This window comes from Pollicipes pollicipes, unplaced genomic scaffold (assembly GCF_011947565.3).
Source record: "Pollicipes pollicipes isolate AB1234 unplaced genomic scaffold, Ppol_2.1 Scaffold_5724;HRSCAF=6776_pilon_pilon_pilon, whole genome shotgun sequence".
In the NCBI taxonomy this organism is placed as follows: Eukaryota; Metazoa; Arthropoda; class Thecostraca; order Pollicipedomorpha; family Pollicipedidae; genus Pollicipes; species Pollicipes pollicipes.
Genome location: NW_023596746.1, coordinates 9,449,217 through 9,473,149, shown reverse-complemented (window position 1 = coordinate 9,473,149; position 23,933 = coordinate 9,449,217). Strand labels below are relative to the sequence as shown.

The window sequence follows — 23,933 nt, the reverse complement described above, 5'->3', positions numbered from 1 at the left end:
TCTGACTGGGCTTGTAATCTGAATCATGTGACTTAGCACGCACCAGGTGGCCGGTTAAATGCTTTTCGCTCGGCTGAGGTCAATTTGATCCCTGAGATTTCAGAAACCAAGAGAGCTAAAGGCACTAAATTCACAGGGTGTGTTGGCCTGCATTTGAAATCCCTCGTGACAAATTTGAGGTTCCCAAGTTATGATCTTTAGGTTGAATAAGGCCAAACAGGTCAAACTTCATATTTGTGTCCAAACTGCCACCAGACCTTCTCATGCAACTACGGTACACCCAGAAACATTTTCTAAGCGAAAGGTCACTGGTGCTCATTTAAGGTCAGTGACCCCGTTTGACCTTTCGAAGGTGATGCTGACTAAAAGCATACAAGACTGCTGTGAATTTTGCATTTGAATAAGCGTCAATGATGCGCTATGCAGTACGTCCCTAAAAACAAAATGTTTACCTAGGTCATTTTCGGTCAGTGGCCTATTCTGATTTAAGAAGTCCATCGACGATGTATAACGCGTTTCCTGTTATAAATAAGTACAAAATTTGCACTAGGAATTATTTCATACAGCAAGCTCTAGAGTAAAAAACAGGCTGGTTTTGGCCTCGAACTGCCCTTCATACCTGACCATAGGTCAGTAAAACTGTTAATTTAGTTTTGGTGTCATTTAAAAAGCTATTTCAGAGATGCATGACTTCGTTTAACGCTCCGTCGTTGCCATTGCATCATGTTGAACAATTCCCTAGAAATTCTCTCCGCTGAATCCATGCACTGACTTAAACCTGTCGTAGGTCAGCGACCTTAAGGGGTACATTTCAATTTCCATACCAAGCGATCCGCTATTCCATTGCCTGCAGCTATGCAAAATTTGGCGCGGCTTCGCCGCGCCGGTCGGAAATAATTCGGGAAAAAGCTTCGGGGGAGGCGTATTAACCCTCGCGCGAACGCGTGCTAACAGCCACATGCAAGGAAAAGACCATCGAGTCCTTGCGGTCTAGCCTGTCCGCCCGCACCTGTGCCCCACTGAGAGTACCGAGGGCCGCCGAGCCGGCTACAGCGGGAGCCGGGCGGGCCGGGCCGCTGGCGGCGGGAGCCGGCCGCACTACTGGCAGTGGGAGCCGGCCGGGCCGGGCCGGTGGCGGCGGGAGCCGGCCAGGCCGGGCCGGTGACAGCGGGAGCCGGCCGGGTCGGGCCGGTGGCGGCCGGGCCGGTGGCGGCGGGAGCCGGCCCGGCCGGGCCGCTGGCAGCGGGAGCCGGCCGGGTCGGGCTGCTGGCGAGGGCTCGGGCCGCGGCGTCGCCCGGTGTCGCCGACAGAGCCGGGGTCGTCTGGCGCACACCTGTGTCCGGCGGCCGCGGCCTCTGAGCGGGCACGTGGCCAGCCTGCGCCGCCCGGGCTGGCCAAATCTCGGCGGCCGACACCAGTATTTTTAACTCTTATAGCACATGACCCTGGCTAGATCTGCCTTCCTGCGCCGTGTCGCCACAGACGCCACTGAAACCGCATGGCACAATGCATACAGGGGCAATACTCGGATTTTATAGCATGGGAAGTATTATAATGAACTGACAAAAGTCTTGTACAATAAATCGTATTGTTGAACATTGGTATCGCTGAACATTGTTTGATTTTGTCGGAATATCGTGCAAAAGCGTTGCAAAGAAGGCTTAAGGCCTATCGGAGAATGTAGCCTTGCAGTTGGGGCATTCCAGGACAAATGGACTGTTCCAGCTCCATTTCGATATCTTCATAACTTCGATTTAGATGAAGACTGGTGCTATGAACTGTCTTTGGTGAGAAACTCATATGACACAATATCAGACTTGTAGGCCAACAGCTGTGAAGTCATGACCCCGGGCAATGTCGGATCAGTGCGTCGTAAGAATATCTTTAAATGCCAATTTTCCTACGATATGTGCATCGACCTAAAAAATAAGCACGCTGTTGCACTCGCAACATCACAAAGGCCCAACTTCAACTGTTTGTTTTAATTCATCATAGTAAATAGTGATGTTTACTTGTGACCTAAGGTCAGGACAACTTGGAAAAAATCTTAAGCTTTTTTTGTGTCGGGGGTAAAATATTGACATCGCCGCAAGCCAATCCCAGGGAAAGGGAAACAAAATGGGGTTTTCTTCCAAAGAGATTTTCAGGGTGATTTTCCAGACCTGTCTGCGATGAAGGGGTAAACTTTCAGCCTGATCTCAGCTGTGGCCACAAAAAATGCTGATGAGCCCAGTGAACGAGGATACTATCGGCGCTGAAGTAAAGCGCCAGTAGTTACCGCGTGAGCAGCGGCCACGGGAATCTCCTTGTCTTCCCAGAATTCTGCACCCTCGTCCTTCCCCCACGTGTTTGCGTCGTCAGTAGCGCAGATTTGGACAAGCAGAGTGAGCGGCTCAGCCACGGACCGGATATAGCGCAGACCCTTACAAGCGGCACAAGACCAGAATGCCAAGCAACGTAAGAAAGGTGTCGGGTGAGCTCGTCGCGAGATTGGGTGGTCCCCGAATGTCATGAGGAAATGTCGGCAAAACATCCGCAAAGCTTGCCCAAATCAGAGGCTTCGGACGGGACTTCCAAGCTCAGGTCAGGAACCCAATTCGGGGAACATGAGATCATCGGCCCGAGCAAAGAGCTGTGATCACAATCAACACTGTTCTAGAGTATAGATAAGACAGTATTGGGATCAAACGCCTGTGAGACAAAGTAAGCTAACTTTTCTCAATATTCTTCTCCGATTGGTAGCTAAAAATATGCTACGAATCTTGATATTGAATTCAATCGTGCAGATGGAGGTTCATTTCCGATTCCGTCTGGGGTCAAACTTGAAACCGGTAAATGTTTTGTTATTGGGCCAGAGCGCCATTGGAATGTGCAGGATCTCAAATCAGGCTGTTGTCTACTTCACAGGTATCAAGCTAAGGAGAGCCAAGTTACTAGGGGAACACTAGAAAAAAATATTGTTGTTTCGTTTCAGGATCGAATGGAGCATGATCAAAGCAATGCAATGTTAGATGAACTCGCCTCAGTATCATGTGTTTTGTTGTCAAGTTGCCCTCGGTTTGTCCGACAAAAACTTATCTGTTAGTTGAGCTCACTCATCAAACTATTTTACCTGTCGCTCAACTTTAATTTTTTACATGCCTTCATGTGAATCAGGTCTTACCATTATAAGCAGCTGTGTAACGTTGGATTTTCGCGTTGCGCTTTTTTCAGACAGACCAGTTGATGGGAGATTTCAAGGGAGAATTTAAGACATGCAATGCCTACCGCTGACGTCTGCAAATTGTTACTCTCTCTCTCTCTCTCTCTCTCTCTCTCTCTCTCTCTCTCTCTCTCTCTCTCTCTCTCTCTCTCTCTCTCTCTCTCTCTCTCTCTCTCTCTCTCTCTCTCTCTCTCTCTCTCTCTCTCTCTCTCTCTCTCTCTCTCTCTCTCCTCTCTCTCTCTCTCTCTCTCTCTCTCTCTCTCTCTCTCTCTCTCTCTCTCTCTCTCTCTCTCTCTCTCTCTCTCTCTCTCTCTCTCTCTCTCTCTCTCTCTCTCTCTCTCTCTCTCTCTCTCTCTCTCTCTCTCTCTCTCTCTCTCTCTCTCTCTCTCTCTCTCTCTCTCTCTCTCTCTCTCTCTCTCTCTCTCTCTCTTCTCTCTCTCTCTCTCTCTCTCTCTCTCTCTCTCTCTCTCTCTCTCTCTCTCTCTCTCTCTCTCTCTCTCTCTCTCTCTCTCTCTCTCTCTCTCTCTCTCCTCTCTCTCTCTCTCTCTCTCTCTCTCTCTCTCTCTCTCTCTCTCTCTCTCTCTCTCTCTCTCTCTCTCTCTCTCTCTCTCTCTCTCTCTCTCTCTCTCTCTCTCTCTCTCTCTCTCTCTCTCTCTCTCTCTCTCTCTCTCTCTCTCTCTCTCTCTCTCTCTCTCTCTCTCTCTCTCTCTCTCTCTCTCTCTCTCTCTCTCTCTCTCTCTCTCTCTCTCTCTCTTCCTTCACTGCCAAGCGAACAGGCTCCGAGCCTTTGGACACCATTCCGCTCATAAACAGGAGCCGTAGGCTTAAAGACGAAAGTGGGATTTCGCCCTAAGTACGTCGTATGAGCAATGGGAAAACTGTCAGACCAGGAACGCGCCAAGGTTAGGTAGTTCTGTGAATCCGGCGCAGTGGATCGTGTGTACCCCGGCTCGAAAGACCATGTAGTGGTCAGGGACTCTGGAGGACGAAAGGCTTAGCTGAAAAACGGCTTATACAGGGGACCTTGAGGGACATTTGCGACTTTTAAAAGAATTCTGAAAATCGCTGAGTCTGTTTCTGAACTTTCGCCGGTCAGTGACCTGGACGTTGTGTTCGCCCTGGCAATAACGATGCGCATAGTGTATGTATTTGGACAAACCATCAGAATTATAGATTGATTATTTTTTAATAAGTGCAATATTGAAAATCGTGAATGCATGTTGAATGGCTGTTCTAACTGTCCTAGGGAAGATAGCTTCAGACCATTCTTTGACCCGACGCTGAGAGGAGTGTTGACCTGCAGAGATAATCATAATCAGGGGAATAATTGTTTGTTCTCAACGAGGTCCGAAACAAACAATGGGAGACCTTCGGCAGATGTACCATTGTTACTATTGTTGAATGTGGTTAAGAGTTACTGGAAAACCTGTCTGAAAGATTGTGCAGCTCTCACCAGACACCACTTTATAGCCGAAGCTCCGAACCGTTACTTAGCGACGTGAAAAACTCGGCAGAACCGGGGGAGGTGATAGTAATTGTTGACTTCTCCGAAAACTATTCGTCAATCGCACACAATAAGGGCCAGAGTTTCTTTTCAGGAATACGGCCCTACGCATAATCAACCCATGAATTGTCTATTGGCGAGAGCTTGGCACATGACCCCACAAACACCATTGCTTTGTGTAGGATGCTACGAGGCGTAACGTACGGGCATGGTATATGCGTTTTCGCAATGTGTGATGTCGCACTTCAAGGAGCACATACCCAGTCTATAAAAAATTCAAAAATTATATGTGCGGCGTACGATACAGTGCAACCACATATTTCATTTGATTAACATATATCATCCCAGCAATGATCTAAAAGTTCCATGTGAGAGTAAGTTTTTTGCAACGTCACACCGTAAGTGCCGGCAGCAGTATAAAAGGCAGGGCCTATCTAACATGTGAACTAAGGAGAGGGGGATAATCCCCATAAATGCCTGTCAGCTGACCCCCACGACTCATCCCCGATCATGCCTTTAAAACGGTTCAGGTAGAGGCGGAGTCACAGTGGATGCATGCATTCTGTATGGGGTCAAGTGTTTTAAGGTGAGGTAGCTACTATTTTTCTGTAAAAAAGGCTAAAACCAAAAATTAGCGAGAAGCCGCCTTTGAAACTGCATACAGGTCTATGCCGTGCAGGTCAGACAGAACAGGTTTGATCAGTCAGAAAGGCTCACAACATTGTTTACATACCGTAGAGTAACATTGCACACTCTGAATCTTGTTTGTACGTGCCTGTCTGTCAGCTGGAATTTGATTGGCGAGGGTGCATGCCGAAAATTAGGGCAAGGATATGACGAACAGGAGCTAGCCACGCTTGTGGCAATTCTGCTGGAATCTATTCTGATTGCCTCATTTTTGTGAACAGCTGCTACCCCAGGCAAGATAAGGCAGATGACATAAAAATGCGGCAAATCCAGCTATCGGGTCAACCCGAAATAAATAACCCCGAAGCATGTCGAACGTGACATCATGCAAGTGACATCCAATTGCACGAGGGATCTATCTATCCATTTATCTGGAGGCTGTCGGCCTAAGATCAAATTGCTTCCGGTGACGACGAATCCTCTGAGGGATTCTGGATGCAAACGCGACTTTTCCCCCAGTTCCTTCCATGCAACGTCGAAATGTTTGCGTTAATTTTTTGGACCTTGGATATAGCTTGCCACTCTTACGGCACTCACTCAACATTTGTTACGGTGGCTTTTCGGGGGAGAGGGGCAGCCGACCGCGGCAGTCTCGCATGTCCCCCTTCTTTGCTTTCGCCGTCCGTGCTTGCTCCCTTTGGCTGTCCTGTGATGGACTGTCGAACAATTTTGCTTTGTAGTGCAGCGTATCACGGTCATTACGAAGCATCGCCCATGCTAGTCTCTATTCGCTGATTAGTATAAAATCGCAAGCAATCTGATGTTTGGATCTTTTTGTACACGCACATGCACCGAAACAATTGCCTACAGTTTCCATGCACACCTATGTATCGGTGGCGTAAGCTAAAGCAGTCATTTCATCCCGATTTTCGTGATGGCTTAAATATACGTCTTACTTCTACGCGTCCCAAGCAGGAGGTAAGGAGGGTGGAAAGACTAAAAAACACTCAATAAACCGGACTTGGTCTACGCGTGCAAAATGTGTTGCATGCCGTAAAGTGACAACGCGTGTTTTTTTATCCCGTGTGTACCTGTCCACCTGAATTTATCTGACAGTCATAAGTCACGTATGCATTAATATACGCCATAAATTTGGGAAAGAGGGCAAATGCACCCAGGGATTCGATATGCATACGCTCCTGGCTCTGTACACAAGGAGTGGCGCTTGCCTCCGGTATTTCATGAGGTTATACTATCTCTCAGCCGCCGAGTCTGCCGCGACAACAGACGCGGTTTCTCATCGCTCGCTAAAGGCACGTGCTGAATGGCCATAAAAGTTACTGAAGCACTTGAAAAGTTGTGCAGTACGGACTGGTAACACTGAAATGCGTAGTTCAGACAAGTAGGCCTCTTTTTGTAGCGCGGCGTGCAAATGAGCCCGCGTGAAGTTCAAACGACGATCTGTGCTCGGTTGCTGTCTGGTTATCACTGCACCTTCTTTTGCATGCCGGAAATTTCAAATGAGTCATGTTGCCTTTACCGCCGTCGTTGTATTTCTGACCCTCTTACCACTGTTGCGATCCTTCAATGCCGTATAGTTCTAGCCTGGTCCGCAATTCATTTAGTCGACAACTCACTTCTCCGATGTCTGAGAAAGCTTCAAGCATCACTGAATAAGTTCTGTGCGCATATTCTCTACGATCGTCCTTAATCAGCAATCGTACATTTCGTGCTCTGACGCTAAATCGCGCAATTCAGTGTTCCACATATGGGACATCTAAAATTCATCGTTACTCGCGCAACAAAGTGAACATCTATTCGACGGCTCGGCCATTGCTCTATTTCTTTCATCGTATACGAATAATGGTGGCACTATGGGCTTAAAAACGCACCTTCGATTCGGCACAAGGCACTCATCAGTCTCCGTATAAGGTCGTCAGCACGCATGCGCACTCATCATGCTCGTACATGCGTGATGTGAGCATGTCAGACTTTTACTGTCCCCTGTTTAAAAATTGGTCAGCAAACAAAAGGAGATAAACAGACAGCTACGCATGCAACAAGGCGCACATTTCAGAAGATATTACACTGCATGATGGTCTTGTTTGGAGACGGAGCCCTTACAGAACTTATGTGCAATATGTGCAATTGTGTGCAAACAACATGTTCACCTCCATATTGTAGCCGACCTGATTCTGCAGTTCGGAGTCTAAACTTAGTTCTAACGTAAATCACTTGCTTGTAAAAAAGAAAAATAAGAGTTTTGGGCAACTGTGGGCACGACAAAAATGTCGGCAAAGCACGCATATTTTACTTTTATGTTACCCGGACTTTTGACTGGCCGAAGCCCCCCTACCCCAGTGACGTGCTTTTGAAATAAGCCCTGATAGGAGGCACGACTTAAAGAGCTTCTACTAGAGATATCCTTGCACGAACATTTTGCAACATTGACAACACAGAATATGTTTTTTTTCTTAACGGCAAAGTTTTCCTCTGTCATAATTTTTCCTTCCGTAGGAAATGGCGAAATGGTCAAACCACCGAAGCGTTTGTGTCCCGCTACGCGAACGCTTTCCCGGTGTAAGGAGTGCGGAAGCTTCACGAATGTGTTCCAGTCGACAACCATTACATCACCGCACACAAACCATCAGACGGGCCTGAGGGGAATGTACACATATTGAAAAAACATGAGATAGGGCGTGGACATACTGTGAGTCATCAATATCAACGAAACGCGTGAAAAAATAAAACATAAACACATAAACGAAACAGATTCAATGCCTTCGAGCTTGCAAAATTGTCCATATTGCGTCGATATCATCAGCTCGTATCGTTTTGGCCTATCGGCGTATTTGAAATGTGGGTTTTGGTGCGGGAATGTGTTGAAACTGCAAAGATTATCACATGGGGTGTATTTTACTTGTGAGCATCGGCTCACAACCGTAACGAGATTACGTATGACCATGTAATAAGTTGATTGCAATAAAAAGGCGCCTTGTGCGATGTTTTTATATCCACCCTCTTCGCACGAAATGGATAAGGATGATTACAAATTACTAATTACCAACTTAACAGCCGTACCAATTTTCATATGAATCAAAGATATGTGAGTGAAGACTATCGGTCAATCCGTCGCAGAACGCCCCAGATGACTCACCTTGCATGGAGCGCAGCAGCTCAACATCAGTCCTATGGCAATTCGTGAATTTATGTGGTCTTCAAAGCTCCATGCCGGAGGACAATAAGCAAACACAGTTCGGTGAAATGCTGGGAAAGAAATGCATGGTTTGAGTTGACATATTGTTCGGAATGGGAAATGGGCTTGTTGAGCCTGGTCATATATACTGGACCCGTTCGGACACATGGAAACATTGTACGTTCTAAGGGAGGGTCTCCAATAGCCCTTTTTTAATAGAATTGACCACTAAGTGATACCTTTTTACCTTCATACTTTTACCAAAACAGATAACCGTCATGTACCTTCTATACCCTTTTATAGAATTGGCCCTAATAATAAAGTAAAAGTAAATAATATAATATAATAATAATATAAATATAATATAAACTAAAATATAAAAATACAACAAATATAAAAACAAATAATATAAAAATAAAATAAAATAATAATAATAAAGTAAATAAATAATAAAAATAAAATAATAAATAACAAAGAAAAGGTCCAATTGTGAAGCTGGCGTTGTCGCTTCCGCTATGTGCCAGCCGTGGCCGATGCTGTCGCTGACTAGCTGTGCCTTCCGAAGATGCTGCCATCGCTGACCGATGTGTGTTCGGCAGGCGGCTGGGCACCTGGTCCAGCCTAAAGCCGTCGTCGTGGTCGGCCCAGGATCTCCGAACGGTCGGCACCGGCGACGACGACGACGACACATCGACGGTCAAGGATAAGGATGATGGTAGTGCATTCAAGGGCGAGCAAAATTTGCTTATGGGGGGGGGGGACGGGCCGCCCTGAAGGCTGCCAACCCACCCCTGGCTACCACTCGTGTGTCCCAGACTTGTGATGCTGCTTCTGCCCAAGTGATATTTGGACAGCTTGGATATATACTTTTAGTGTTATTACTGACAATCCAGCTTGCTTTCTTGTCATGATTGCTCTCTCAGAGGGAAGTATATGTAATAATCATGGAATAACCAGGCCACCTTTGCAGCGCTTGCCACCTGATTTCGGAAAGAACGAGAGCCATGCACATGACTCCTTTCCCTCTTTTTGTGCAGATTTTGCGAGCGTCGGAAGTCCTGAAGATGATGGATCCTTCGCGTCAGCTGTCACAGCGCAGTCGCAGGCGCCACCGGTGCCGCCGCGTGACGTCAGTACGGTCAGCCCCTCCTCACCTGCTGCAGTTACCCGCAAGAAGATCTCCGTCAGGGAGGTGAAAACTGACTCCTCCAGCAGCAACGGAATGAGCGCAGATGTCGCCTTCATCATCAAGCTGAAGAACGCCAAGAAGGTGACGGACGACGATGACGATCTCAGCACGATGGCGCCTTCGGAGTCTTCGGTCTGGACCGACGCGACGGGTGGCACGGACACCACTGATACCACCCTGGTGGATGAGAAAAACCAGCAGCTCGAGAAAACCGTCACATCCCTTCAGAAAGAGGTGGACAAATTAAAAAAGAAGGTGGATCGCCTCAATAAGGAAAAGAAGGACTTGATGGAGAAGCAGGCAACAGCCGCGAAGAAGTCAAAGTCGCAGGCAGAAATGGTTAAACTCCAGCAGAAGGTGCACGAGCTGACATCGTCAAACGAGGACCTTCTAGATGAGAAGAAGAGTATGGAGCTGGAAGTGCAAGAACTGAGTAGGGAGATTGAGAAACGCCCAGTGTCTGGAGACGTAGACAAAATCCTGACAGATCTGCGAATGCGTTTATCCAAAGCCGAGAGCTCGGTGGAAGATCTACAAGAAGAGAATGATGACCTTAAAGGACAACTGAGGGACATGGAAGAGGAAATGAATGAAATTCACGACAACTTTCGGGAGGATCAAGCAGATGAATATCATGATCTCAAGAGAGAGCTGGAGCAGGCAAATAAGAACTGCCGGATTATTCAGTTCAAACTAAGAAAGGCAGAGCGTGTAAACGATGAAGTGCAGCAGCAAAAGTCGGCTTTAGAGAATGAGCTCAAGAGCTTGCAGGGTTCTGGTGCAGCTGCTGGTAGCTCACAGTACACGGAAAAATTAGAGAATGAACTGAAGCTTGCTAAGGAGGTCTCTATGAAGTTAGGTGAGGAGGTGGAGATGCTGCGGAAGAAGAACAACTCTTTAGACGTGAAGGCACCCATCAAGCGACAGGTAAGAGCTGCGCGAGGAGCCTGTGTCGCGTTGGCAAACTGACTGTCCGTCGCTGTAGCGATCACCTGATGGCGGGGAGCACAGCTGCCGGCTGGACAGGAAAACTGCGATTAGCCTAACGGTCGCCGCGTAGCGCTAGTACTGAGAGAGCCAAGTAAGGGGAGACTTAAAAGGGTTCGTTTGAGTTCTGCCGATCCTACTAAGCATATATTTGAAATATGAGTGGCAAATGTTGCCGCTGAATAGCTTGTCGAATAACAAAACAAAAATACCTATTTTTGAAGCATTCACCGCAGACTTATGCTATTGTTATCCGTACTAAAATGCCCCTCCCTCACTGTGTTAGTTTGAGGTACTATGTTCGTGTGTGCAGCCGTCATGTTTCTCAACGCTGCCCAGTTTAGTAATTGATGTGCTTTTGACACACATGATTTACACTTTTTGTTTGCTTCTTTTGTATTGCTAGATGCAGTCTTAAAACCATGTGGTTTTCCCAGTGTGGTTTAATACTTGAAAATTGGCACTGATCATTTTCCGCTTCAGTCAGTCAGCTAGCGACGAGAGCAAGCTGCTGCGAGACCTGCAGGACACGCTGGAGCGGGAAGCGGACCTGCGAGAGCAGATGAAGTTTGCAGAGGAGGAGGCTGCCCAGCTCCGGAAAAAGCTGCTTAGGGCCGAAGAGGAGAACGAGAGCCTCGCCATTCAGCTCAAGAAGATGGCTAAAAAGAGTGAGCTTTGTCATAGCGAGACTTTGCTGGCATATGCCCATGTTTTGGTTTAGATGAGGAGCGAGAGCGCTAATGTTGGTTTGGGGCAGACCGCGACTATTTAACAATAGTTATGAAAAGCTGATGTCTTGACTATGAATCTCGCGGTATCTTACATTCTTTCTTTTGTTCCGACTCGTTGACCTTCGGAAATGTTTCACGTCATCAAACATTCTCAATTACTTAAGTCTGCAGCTTCAATTATTAACACTGGCTGGTTCAGAAAGTGCCTGTCTGTCCGTTTGCCAAGCGTCTGCATCGTTGGTTTCCAAATGTCTACTCAGCAGCCTACCAGATAGCTTTTTGAGGCTCGTCCTTTTGGATTCCTTCTCTTTGCTGTCATCCCTATTGACCTCAGCCTGTATGTCATTGGCACTTTTGTAACATACTAACACGGCGACAATACCCACATCTCGTCTCTGGCCGGGAGTTTTTTCTCCCGTCAATGATCGGTGACATAGAGTCAAGACGAGTGTCATTTCGTGGCTATTTTGGCTCCAAATGACCTGCAGGAAACGAAACTCAATTTTGCCATCCAGGCACATGCCAAAATACGTGCAACCTATCCTCTTTCACGGAAAAATTCGGGACGGAATGCTGGCCAAATACACTGAAGCCAAAAGTTGATGCATTGCCTTCGACCGTAATCTCTCCTGAGAATCGTACATCCTCAACTGCCTCGGTACCGTGTCAAGTCACTTTCTGCTCTCTCCCATCTCTGCCATTATCTGCCCTTTGGTGATTCTTTGCTTACCATTGCTACCGCGCTGTTTTTCTCGCGCGTCCAGTATTGTCTTTGGATATAGAACAGTCGCTGCGCAAATACATGGTCGCCGCTCAAGCCACGTTTAACTTCGGCGCTAGAATCGTTTCTGGAAGACGAAAATGTGAACAGGTGCGCAGAATGTGCGCAGCGGTCAGACAGACAGCCTGAGTCAGTAGCCGTTAGATCTAACACCAGCCAAGAGTCTTCTAATCTTGTGGGAACCAGGAAGGGATCGCCACCTCCTTTTATTTGCCGAAAGAGGCTGTGCGCCAACCGTCCGGCGGGTCTTTAAAGCGAGGTGCTGTCCTCATTTATCGCCATGTCCGTCACAACTTAAAGGGTGCTCTGAAGCGACGCTTCTCGTCGGCGTGAAGCACGTCTCGTCTCGTCTTGTCTCACCTGTCTCGTCTCCTCTCGTGAAACATGTCTCCTATCACCGATTGTGACCTTTTGATATTTGTGTAACGTTTGTTTCTGAGGGGAAATATTCCACATATGAATATATTGAGACAGGCATCAGATGTGATGAAATAAGCTCACTTCTAACTTTTAATATGCTCTTAAGTGCAGGAAACTGCTCTAGACAACAAAATGTTGCTATTCAGTAAATATGATCCTTGATATGTCATCGTTTGATTGCACAATGGAAAGTTTCTATGGCGTTAGAATGGCTTTTGAAGTGGTCGCTCGAAATTCCTATCTTAGCGGACGGGCTGACCCACTTATAGTACTTCAAATTCTCGAGCAGTGACGTGCTATCGGTGTGTTGTTGGCAGAACCCCCTTTCCTCGTGGTATTTTTGCAGAATGATATATCATTTGTTATTGTTTACTTGCGTTCACATGCTCGGTTATAACGCTATTCTTAAGCTATTCAGCTTCCAGTCTGGTGCCCGTCATAACTATTACCACTATCCAACTTACTGCATCATGTACCACAAAACGTGATTCGTGTACAAAATTCCAATCGCGTCCAATCCGATCCAACCTATCAGACGCCACGTGCCTCAGCTGGTCAGGGGGTCTGAGTGTCAGCCGAGTATGAGTGGAGCAGGTCTGACACGTTTGATTGCTCCCGGTAGCTCGCCGCCCGGCTGGCCAGGACAGCTCGGCAGTGTCCGCCGACAGGGATGAAGGCATCTCGGAGGACATTGAGGAGCTGTCACCCCAGGAGCTGAAAATACAGCTGGAGCTGAACGAGCGGGTCAGTGCGCTGCAGCAGGTCAGGTAAAACAAGCACAAAAAGTTTGAAGGTTTTGGAAAAAAAGACTATTTACGATTGAAATGACACACAAGAACTACACTATGTCCGCCAATCTGCATTGCCCAGTTGTGCCATTTCACACTACATAAATCAAAGTCGGTAGTTGACTGAAGAAAATGTAGTGTTTAACATTTGACTTTTCACAAAACGTTGTTAAGATGTGAGATGCGAGATGTGATGGTGACCGATTGGTCCTGAAAGCTGATACATCGCCAGCAGTAAGATAGTTCTGAATGTCTTATCTTCAATTTACAATTGTCTGCAGGAGACAAGCACTCTACGAAGAAAGGTCGACAACGTGGAGAACGAGAATGAACGACTCCAGCGACAGATCAAAGAGCTCCAGGAGAGAACGACTCACGGCAACAAGACGCCGATTCCTGAGATCAACATCAACAATCCAAACGCCTACTACGAACAAAAAATAAAGTACTTTAGACAGCCGTAGTATTTCATTTACCGGGCATTCACTCATTTGCCTCTTTTTTTGGTATTGATGTAATGCATCGTTCCTGTGTGTTGCGTGATGCGGCTACTTCTGATTACTTATGCAAGGACAGTTAAAGGGTCATTGCCGTGGACAAGTACCCACCTCAAAATCCAAATGCATTTAGTGCCGCAAGTGCTTGGAACTCATGCCAAAGCCTGTTGGCAGCCTGCTGACGGTTTGAATAGCCGCCAGGATTCAACCGAATCTGTGCTCCCAGCAGCTTAATATTGCGTCCTCAGTGTGCTGGAGGAGGAGATGAACGAGCTGCGGAAGAAGCTGATCGACAGGGAGCGAGAGAACGACTCTCTGAGGACTGAGATGGAGCTCAAGGGCAAGAAGGGCGGCAAGGTTATTTTCGCCCGCAGCAGGTCGGTAGAGCGACCGGTAGAACGGTCGGTAGAACGGTCGGTCGGTGCCGTAAAAGGTATCCCTGACAGACCGAGTGACACAGTTGCTATGTGGTACGATTTGGTGGCCATGAAATTAAAGATTGGTAGAAAAAGGTGTTTATAATTTTCCTGTTTGCCTGGAGCCGAGCTATGACACGTCAAGCCTGATCTTTTGGATTAGACCACCAATGTTGTGACCCGGGCACTTGGATGTGCGTGCCAACTGGGTCGGCAAGGCCTTCAGACCGCATCATTGGCATCTGGCGCATTGGTGCTCGACCTGATACTGTCCAGGGCATTTCGCCAACCGCCATCGCTTTGAGCGCTCTAAGCACCCTGCGATTTCCGGATCCAGCTATCGTGTGTGAAAAAATTCAATGACAATGGGGAGCGCTGGTCGTCGGCGCCCAGAAATGTTGTATCGAATGCCATCAAATGACAGATTACGGTACAGAATAGCGTAAGATACCTTAAAGGCTCTCAGGTTTTCCTGAGGATTTCGGGGCCTCTAAGCATGAGTATGGGTCTAAATACAGATGTAATAAATACACATAAACCAAAGAAGAAATCGACTTCCGGGACAGAATTTTGCACCAAAATTATGACGTCATTCAAGAGTTCGTTGGTTTGGAAGGTGATCAGTTTTACCAACATAGTACAATAAGCGGGTGACACAACTCATTGGTTCGACACATCCGCATTGCATTCTCATTCGGTGTCGCGTTGACCCGCGGTTTCAGCGTATGGGATGACTGAACCTTGATGGCGCGCACTGGAATCAGGGATAGCGTGCATCAAAGACATCTAAACCTGGAATGAAGAGCGCGAATGCATGCCTGCGGAGTCTCGAGTAGCCGTGCCAGCGTGCATTGCTGGCGTCATGATTCCTTGGCGGACCTAGCACGAATACATTTGTCAACAGAATGCGTCAGATTTACCATTGGCAGCTATCAAACGTTTAGTAGAGCAGCACCGAACGGTTCGAAAGTGGCTCTAGAAATAGACAGGGTTACTTTTATCCTCGGCGGCCGTCGGCCATCTGTTTCCATGCGCTATTATTCCTCTTCCATGTGTGGGTAATTCATCGAACTGTTCGACATCATGATTATGAAAGGAAGTGAGAACCACAACTCTTCTGGTGTTTATTAGCATGGGCCAAAGAACAGCATAAACGTTCACCGTTTGGACTTCATCAGCGCCGGTCTTCAAGGTAACGCATTTCATAAGCTAGCAAATTTCCAGACCAAGTGTTTTTTTAACCGCCGGAACGATCTCATCGAATGGAAGGCTCTGGCTCTGAACAATAGCTATCTACGCTGCAGAAGCGACACAGGAACGATGGCATAACAATTGATAAGCACCTCCGAGGCAAATGACTCCGCAAACGAATAAAGCGCACAGGAGGGACACTAGCATGGTGGTGGTCGACAAGCCTCCAAGATGAACACAGGAGTGTAGGTCCGCTTGTGATGATAAATGCCAATCGATTCGGAATATTTTAACTCAGCTACATGTCTGCAAGCACGCACCATTTTGAATGAGTATTTCCGGTGGTATGGATTCCATGGGATGCTTTTTTAGAATATATATAGCTCCTATCATATATCCGGTCCCATATCCTATCGTCAATAGAAGACACCAATATGGAGCTCAGGCAATTTTCAACAATGCCTCTCAGGTAGTTCGTGGTTGGCTTATTTTAAACATTTTTTCTTGAGGGTTTAAAATCGATTTTCATGTGTAACACCCTGTAGTGTAATGGAAGAATGCTGCACTCAGGATGAGCTACTTGAGCCAGATGGCGGTGATTTATGGTTCACCGTTAAAGCCCCGTTGTAACCGCACGCATGGGTGTTTGGTGTTGATGTTTACTGCTATTGAAGCCCGTCCTTAACAAAACACCAGATGGACTGGTTTGGACTATAATCTAGCGGCGGGATGGCTTAACTCTAGCGTCAAATCGTGCGTTGGAAGGGTGTTGTCCAAAAGTTTGCAACCGGCCGAATTCAACGGCGGCATTCAGTTTAGCCAGAATGCAGCAGTTCTCATTATCAAACGTTTTTGCCTATTGCCTGAGCGTGTCTCATCGCGTGAAAATGTCATCGCTGTGCACGTGGTTTTCCAGCCGGTTAACTGAGTGTACTGCGGCAGGTCGCTGGACATGAACGACCCGCAGAGCGTGGACCTGAAGCGTCAGCTGCAACTGGTGGAGCAGGAGGTCCAGAGGCTGCGCGACAGGAACGTTACGCTGGAATCGGAGATGACGGAGACGTCCGTGGAGAACCGCCGTCTGAGTGTGCGCCTGGCCAAGAAGCCCCCGCCCAGCGCCCAGGAGCTGGCCTCCATGGAGCGGGCCGAGGTGGATGAGCGTCTCGTCAGAGCCGAGCGCCGGCTCGAGGACCGGGACAAAACCATCGCTGAGCTGCGCCAGGTGATCAAAGAGCCATCTGGTGCCGACCAGAGCAGACTCAGCCCCAGTCGGTCGCCACGCGAGGGCCGTAAACTGGAGCGGAATAGCGAGGTAGACGTGGATGGACTGAGAAGGGAGAAGGACACACTGCAAAGTGAGATGAAGAGCAAGGAGCGAGAACTGAGTGTTGCGAAGAGAAAAGTTAGTGAACTTACTAGTGAGCGAGATAGGCTAAATGATACAGTGCGTAAAATGAAAGACATTCCTAGCCTGAAGACGAGAATTCCAAAGAAGGTGACCGACCTGACGCCTAAGAACACGTTGAAGAAGTGGGTTGAAGAGCTGGAAGACGAAATAGGTAAGTCCATAACATTTATGGAAATGTTTCCAGACTCCGCTCTGGTGGGAGGCGGCGCAATTTGAACCCCCTTCCCCTCCACGAATAATTGCTGATAGCGTGGTGGTTCACGCGACTGCGCTAACCACTGCGCGTATGGAAAAGCAGAGGCACGGGGCTCGATTCCCCGTGGTGCCCGCCCTTCTTGCCAGGAAAGGGCGGCGACGTTTGATAGGCCTCAGCAGCTGAGTGCGTCGTAAAGCCCCAGTGACGACGACGGATAACTTCCGAGCGGCATGGCATAGGCGCTAGAAATTATGTCTAACTGTAGGCAATTGAATGGTCAATCTTTTGGTCTAACAGAATTAGACGTACCTTGTAAGGTCACTGACCTGGGGCGCGTCAAAGTCAGACGATTGCTGTCAGTGAAGGTGATTAATTTCAAATCGTTCACTTTGATGCGGCAGCGGATCGGCAGAGGAGCCATTATTCCTTGAGATGGTTTCGTAGACAATAGAAGTTATTTTTACGGCTAGTTCTTTTGGCATTTGCTGAGTTAAAATGTCAAAACTAAGTCACTCTCTTACTAGGTAAATTTAATAATGGAAAAGTTTTGGACGTTCAGTTCGATTTGCATCGCACGGACGTCAACAAACGCATTGCTTGGACTTCGTAAAGGCTAGAGACGTCCACTGACTTAAAATCATCCCTATCAACCTTCTGCTTTTAGAATGGTACCACTTCTCGCAGTCTTGGACGCTTATTTAAATTCAGCTTTTAAAAGATCTCAAAGCTTTTTCGTCGAATTCACCTTCTGAAATGCACTGACGTGGAATTAACACCAATGGCGTTTCACTGAGAAGAGGTGTTTAGCTCAAAGATGGTTGCATGAGGAGGGCTGATGGCTCTTCGGGCACCATTCAGGAGCTTAATCTTATTTGACCTCATCTGACCCGAAGGTCATGGCCTAGGCACACTAAATTTGACGCAAGAGAGCGTTTTATACAGGTCAATTAGGCCTGTAAATTTGGTGTATCTAGCTCTATTAGTTTTTAAGACTCAATAAGCCTAAACTGAGCCCTACCCGAGCGCGTAGCATTCAACCGTCCACCCGGACGCGTGTTTAAAGATTCATGTATGCGTTATGAATTGTGAAGAGCGGTCATGTTTTAGGTGAAAGCTTCTAATGGATCTCCGTTTCTGGCAATGTTTCCATCGGTTAATATACATTACGTGCATTACCAGTGAATGCAAAATAATTGTCAACACATGGTTATGCCGTTTCCATAATGTGGGCACCGACTTTGGACGCTGTGCTTTGCGATCAACGCTGTGAAATATTTGTTTTCAGCTGTGTACAATATCCAGCAAAAAAACAATTCCAAAGAAAACAAGTCTGCAAACAGCTCTGCCAAATCAAAGCAAACGCTGGAGCTGGAGGAGAAAGTCACAGACCTTTCCAAGAATGTGGATCTATTTAAGCAAAATATCAGCAAACTTGAAAGGGAGAAGAAGGATCTTGAGGTAGCGAAGGCTGAGATAGAAGCAAGCAAATCAGAAGCGGAAAAGGAAAAACAGAAGGTGGAAAGGGAGAAAGCCAAACTTGAGCGTGAAAACCAGAGGCTGGAATCTGATTCAAGTAAGTCTGACGTGACCAGCAAAGTAAAAGGACAACATTAAGCCAAAACCCCGAGTTTGGGCAGCGCTATCGGTCCCCAGCTTTATAGGCGGGCTCAACACGAGCATCGGCTCGGACAAGCTTTTCAATAAAATTTGTGGCATTAATTGTATGCTGGAATGCCGTTGGACTCAGAATTGTTGCTAAGCGCGGATTGTTCTGTGGGCACTGACTACGCTGCCGGAGTTCTCTGAACAAGGTGATTGAATATTAGGAAAGATTCGACCATGCTCGGTAGCTGTGCCCAATTCACTGTGTCTGCCTCTCGCGGTTAGCTGAGGCACGGGTCCAAGTGCTGTTGAACTGGATGGAACAGAATTGAACCAGGAACCTTGGCGAAGCTGGCGAAGGCTTTTCTGTTCTTCGTTAACGACCTTAAGCTATACTTGTTAGGGAGTTTTGCGGTATAGCACTGCTCTCATAATCGCATTGCACATGATTTGCAGGTTCGTCCGCAAGGGCATCGGCAGACCAAACCCGAGCAATGAAAGACAAAGTAGAAACAATGTCCAAAGAGTTGCAGGAAGAAAGATCTCGCCTGAAAGAGCTGAAACAGCAGCTCGAGTTAAAGGAACGTCAACTGCAAAGGGCAAAGAAGGGTGAAGAGGCCAAAGATAGCACCGAGAAAGAGGTACTTAATAGAAAGAGAGAACTTTGGCGCGAGTGTGGATGTGTAAAAGTAATAGAGCGATAATATGTTACTTGAGCGAGAAAAGTTTTAAGCTCGTTATATTTCGGGGTTATGACTTGTTGCGCTGAAAGCAAGCGGTCTTCAATATGGCAAGAGGTGTTGCTCAATGGAAAACAAGCCAAGGTTTTTGTGTGCTACCTTCTTCTGAGCACATTAACGTATGTCCGTCAACACATCTATCACAAATTCTACTGTCAGCTTTACACGCTAGAGTCTCTAGCGCTGTTTGGACTAAAACGAACAGTAAGCTAACAATAGTTCACACTACCCAAGGCGTAAGCCGCTTGATCGTATGGCAGTATCCACCTATTTGCTCAGCTCGTCGTCTGCAAACTGGAGTTCTAAAATCTTGAAAGTCTGGTTACTTCAGAATTTTCTGTTTACTTCGCCACTTCATAAACTCCCTGCGAATTTTCCAAAAATCCTTTTGGAGTTTCATCAAAAACGCGAGCGCGAACAGCGTGTCGAGCATCCTCGTAGTAAATTCCACTAATTGTTTGACGTATTTGTTTAGCCACAACCAATACCATGGACCATTGTTCAACTAAGGATCATACTTCGAGCTGCACCGGAGGTCGAATATTGTCATCGTAACAACTTACGATTCGGTGATATTCCTTCTCTGTTACGTGCCAATGTCATGTCTTAAAATTCTATAAGATGATAGAGTCATTTGTCGAAGTTTCATGATATCATGCTAAGACTTGGAGTTTCGTGATATGATAGTATCATGTTTGGAAGTTTCATGACATGATAATTTTGTGTTTTAATATTGCATGGTCTGATTGTTTTGAAGTTCTCAGTAAACGTTTTCGTTGGCTTTACATGCTCTGATTTGAGAAGATACGCCCTTGTAAGGTAGCACCACAAATATGACTGCGCTTAAAAACAGCTAACGAGTTCTCAGTGGTCAACGACAGTCTAAGCGATTCCGCGGTTACAAGGTGCAAGCCATGTACTACTTTAGTTTGCGAGCACTCGCGTTTCCCGTGCATGCTACGTGTGTACACCCTAGCAGCTAGCATTTTTGATGTCCAGCTCGCAGAACAAGTTCTGAAGCTGACGGAGACGGAGACCAAGCTTAGAACCAGCGATTCCAAGCTGAAGAAGTCAGAGAAGCAAGTGAAAGAGCTGCAGGAGAAGGTGGAGCTAGCCAACTCGCAGGTACGCGAGCCTAGCTAAACAATGGAGCTTTTCGAGCTGGCGTAAAATAGTCTTCAGGGAAAAATGATTTCCAGACGAGTAAAGCACTTACGCATGACGGTCTCCATCCATTGCAGTCTTGCATTGAGTTCGCTGTCTTGTTTAGATGTCTCGATTGCTTTGAGATGCGTTGCCAATGTTCCTTGGGCAACGTTAAAACTGAACCCATCGACAATTGTAGAGATGATTTTGTTGCAAGCCATTGTTTTGCCCACATTGCCAGCGCCTTCTCTTCGGAGCATTCGTTATTTCTGTGAGCGCTTGCACGCGTCTGGCTGAGAGCAATCTGGATGGCGTCGTAGTGCTGTCACGGAGGACAGCAACAGCAGCTGTGACTGAAGCGCCGTGACAGCCGCCGTCAGAGGCACTGTGCCAGCGGCCATCTTTCCGGCTCTGTGATCATGCCTCTGTTACATCGGCTCTGTGACGACTCTGTTACATCAAGTATGTGACAACTCTGTTGCGTCTGCTCCGTGGCAAAGTCTGTGACAGCGGTCCTGGCCTGGTCTGGTCTGGTCTGGTCAGCTGGTCTGTCTCAGGGACACGATGATAGCAGGCTTGCAGCAGAGGCAATGCCACGGCGACTTTGTTACAGCTCTGCCATGACAGTAACTGCGACAGCGGCCGTTTGACAGCCTCAATGGCAGCATCCTAGTGAAAGCATAAGCTGTGACAGCATCTGTGTAAGAGCAGCAGCTGGGACAGTATATGTCTGAGAGCAGCAGCTGGGACAGCGTCCGTGAGAGAACAGCAGCGGTGGCAGCACCTGTGTGTGACAGCACTGTGTGTGAGCAGCAGCGTGACAGCACCTGTGTGTGATCAGCAGCGGTGACAGCACCTGTGTGTGAGCAGCAGCGGTGATGGTACCTGGTGTGGGAGCAGCCAGCGGTGACGGCTCCTGTGTGTGAGCAGCAGCGGTGACAGCACCTGTGTGTGAGCAGCAGCGGTGATAGCACCTGTGTGTGAACAGCAGCGGTGATGGCACCTGTGCGTGAGCAGGCGGTGACAGCACCTGTGTGTGAGCAGCTGCGGTGATAGCACCTGTGCGTGAGCAGCAGCGGTGACAGCACCTGTGTGTGATCAGCAGCGGTGGCAGCGCCTGTGTGTGATCAGCAGCGGTGATAGCACCTGTGTGTGAGCAGGCGGTGACAGCACCTGTGTGTGAGCAGCAGCGGTGATGGCACCTGTGTGTGAGCAGCAGCGGTGACGGCTCCTGTGTGTGAGCAGCAGCGGTGATGGCACCTGTGTGTGAGCAGCAGCGGTGACGGCTCCTGTGTGTGAGCAGCAGCGGTGACAGCACCTGTGTGTGAGCAGCAGCGGTGATGGCACCTGTGTGTGAGCAGCAGCGGTGACGGCTCCTGTGTGTGAGCAGCAGCGGTGATGGCACCTGTGTGTGAGCAGCAGCGGTGACGGCTCCTGTGTGTGAGCAGCAGCGGTGACAGCACCTGTGTGTGAGCAGCAGCGGTGATAGCACCTGTGTGTGAGCAGGCGGTGACAGCACCTGTGTGTGAGCAGCAGCGGTGATGGCACCTGTGTGTGAGCAGCAGCGGTGACGGCTCCTGTGTGTGAGCAGCAGCGGTGACAGCACCTGTGTGTGAGCAGCAGCGGTGATGACACCTGTGTGTGAACAGCAGCGGTGATGACACCTGTGCGTGAACAGCAGCGGTGACAGCGGTCTGGCGCGTGCCCACAGCTGACTGAGACCCAGGAGAAGTGGCAGCAGCTGGACAGCAGTCAGCGTAGCTTGTCCTCCCACTGGCTGACGGAGCGGGATCAGCTGAAGGCCGAACTAGACCAGCTGAAGGTCCGCTGTGCCGACCTTGAGAAGACCAACACGGAGAAACAGCGTCGCCTCAAGGAGATGGTGAGCGGCTGTGACCGTCTGGTCTGGCACTCTCACCTCGGGAACACCCGTAACCGACAGATGACGCAGTAACGTGTTCGAACTAGCGACAAAGTTGGTGGCCCTATTAGACTCTTAGAGGTCTGGATCAGGGCATCAGTTGGGAGCAATTATGCACGCGTTCTGTTTGCTAGCAGCTGGATCGGAGCACTGACGCTGATCACAATGCTCATGATTCATCGATGTTTCCGCAAATTGTGGGCCAATGTAGATAAAGCCCAGTGGACACACTGCCTGCCTTCTGGTCAGGTTTTTACACTCCAACACTCACCCAATGTAAACTCACATTTTGAACCGCAGGGTCAAGTGTTTTTATTGCTTCTAGCATGTGTTACCAAAAACCGCACCTGATAACTGCCTTGTCTTAGGGCTGCACAACTATCTCCAGTTGTGTTAGGACATCGGTCCTTCTGCTGGACGTTGTTTGCTGCATAGTTCTGCTTAGTTTTGTTCGCAGGCTTATTTTAACGCGTTCTGATGTTATTTCACCATCGTGAGAGATTAGCTGAATAGTTTTATTGAATAAATACATTAAATAAACATAGATTAGCTAAATAACTATTTAGCTAAATAGTCAGCATGACAGCCATTAAGTACGCGTGAAAGCCGTCTTCAAAGTGCAGACACGTCACCCTGACGAATACGGTCATTAGTGGTGCTTCATGGATGTCCCATGACATGATGATACCCGATGACAGGAGGAAACCAGGGGGAAAGTAGCCTCCACCGCGGGTGGCGCTTCGATCGCAAAAATCGATGCGCTGCAGAAGGAGAAGACAAAACTGGAGAGGCAGGTCAAGGAATTCGAAGAAAAAATCAGCCAGGTACGGGCAGGTAGTCTTATCCGTGGCAAGTGTACCGGCTGCACCCCAGAAAGGATTTCTTATCATTCCCATAAAAATATATGCCACTGTCCTCTTTTCCTCTTTGTTTCTGTCACGTGCCCTCCCTTCTTCCGGGGAACTTTCCCCGGTCGATCTGGCTACAAATAAGCACATGTCTCACTGTTCTATAACGACATAGTTAACTACTTTCGTCCCTTTCTGTCTCTGTTTCTTTGTCATCTTGCGTCTCATGGGGACCACGTGCTCGCATGTTCTCAGCATGAGAAGGGCCAGCGGACGGCAGAGGAAAAACTGCAACAGCTGGAGAAAAAGCACAAGGCGGAGAAGGCTGAGTGGGAGAGCTCAAAGGCATCTGCCCAGGACGCTGGATCATCCTCAAAATCAAGAATTGAAAGTATGTGGCCTTTCATTTCTTTACGAAAATCAATGTAAAAAGGCCAAATATTTATTTGCATGCTCATTTACTGACCCAACTTCCTTCTTCCACTGCCACGTGCTTCATTAGAAAGAGCATATAACTTCGCGTTATGGCAAGCTCTTAAGTCT

General features: G+C 47.9%; 1 protein-coding gene across 1 annotated transcript in view; it reads left to right on the top strand.

Annotated features, from left to right (window-relative positions):
- LOC119102469 (myosin-11) overlaps window positions 1-23,933 on the top strand; it is a 62,328-nt gene that overhangs the window by 11,703 nt on the left and 26,692 nt on the right. The window contains exons 6-18 of the mRNA XM_037225842.1: window positions 9,129-9,244; window positions 9,567-10,645; window positions 11,193-11,373; window positions 13,260-13,381; window positions 13,707-13,870; window positions 14,171-14,299; window positions 16,472-17,088; window positions 18,419-18,706; window positions 19,192-19,376; window positions 20,475-20,600; window positions 22,333-22,503; window positions 23,241-23,366; window positions 23,646-23,781. Of these exons, the coding sequence (XP_037081737.1) occupies window positions 9,129-9,244; window positions 9,567-10,645; window positions 11,193-11,373; window positions 13,260-13,381; window positions 13,707-13,870; window positions 14,171-14,299; window positions 16,472-17,088; window positions 18,419-18,706; window positions 19,192-19,376; window positions 20,475-20,600; window positions 22,333-22,503; window positions 23,241-23,366; window positions 23,646-23,781 (3,440 nt within the window). The remainder of the gene's footprint in view (window positions 1-9,128; window positions 9,245-9,566; window positions 10,646-11,192; window positions 11,374-13,259; window positions 13,382-13,706; window positions 13,871-14,170; window positions 14,300-16,471; window positions 17,089-18,418; window positions 18,707-19,191; window positions 19,377-20,474; window positions 20,601-22,332; window positions 22,504-23,240; window positions 23,367-23,645; window positions 23,782-23,933) is intronic.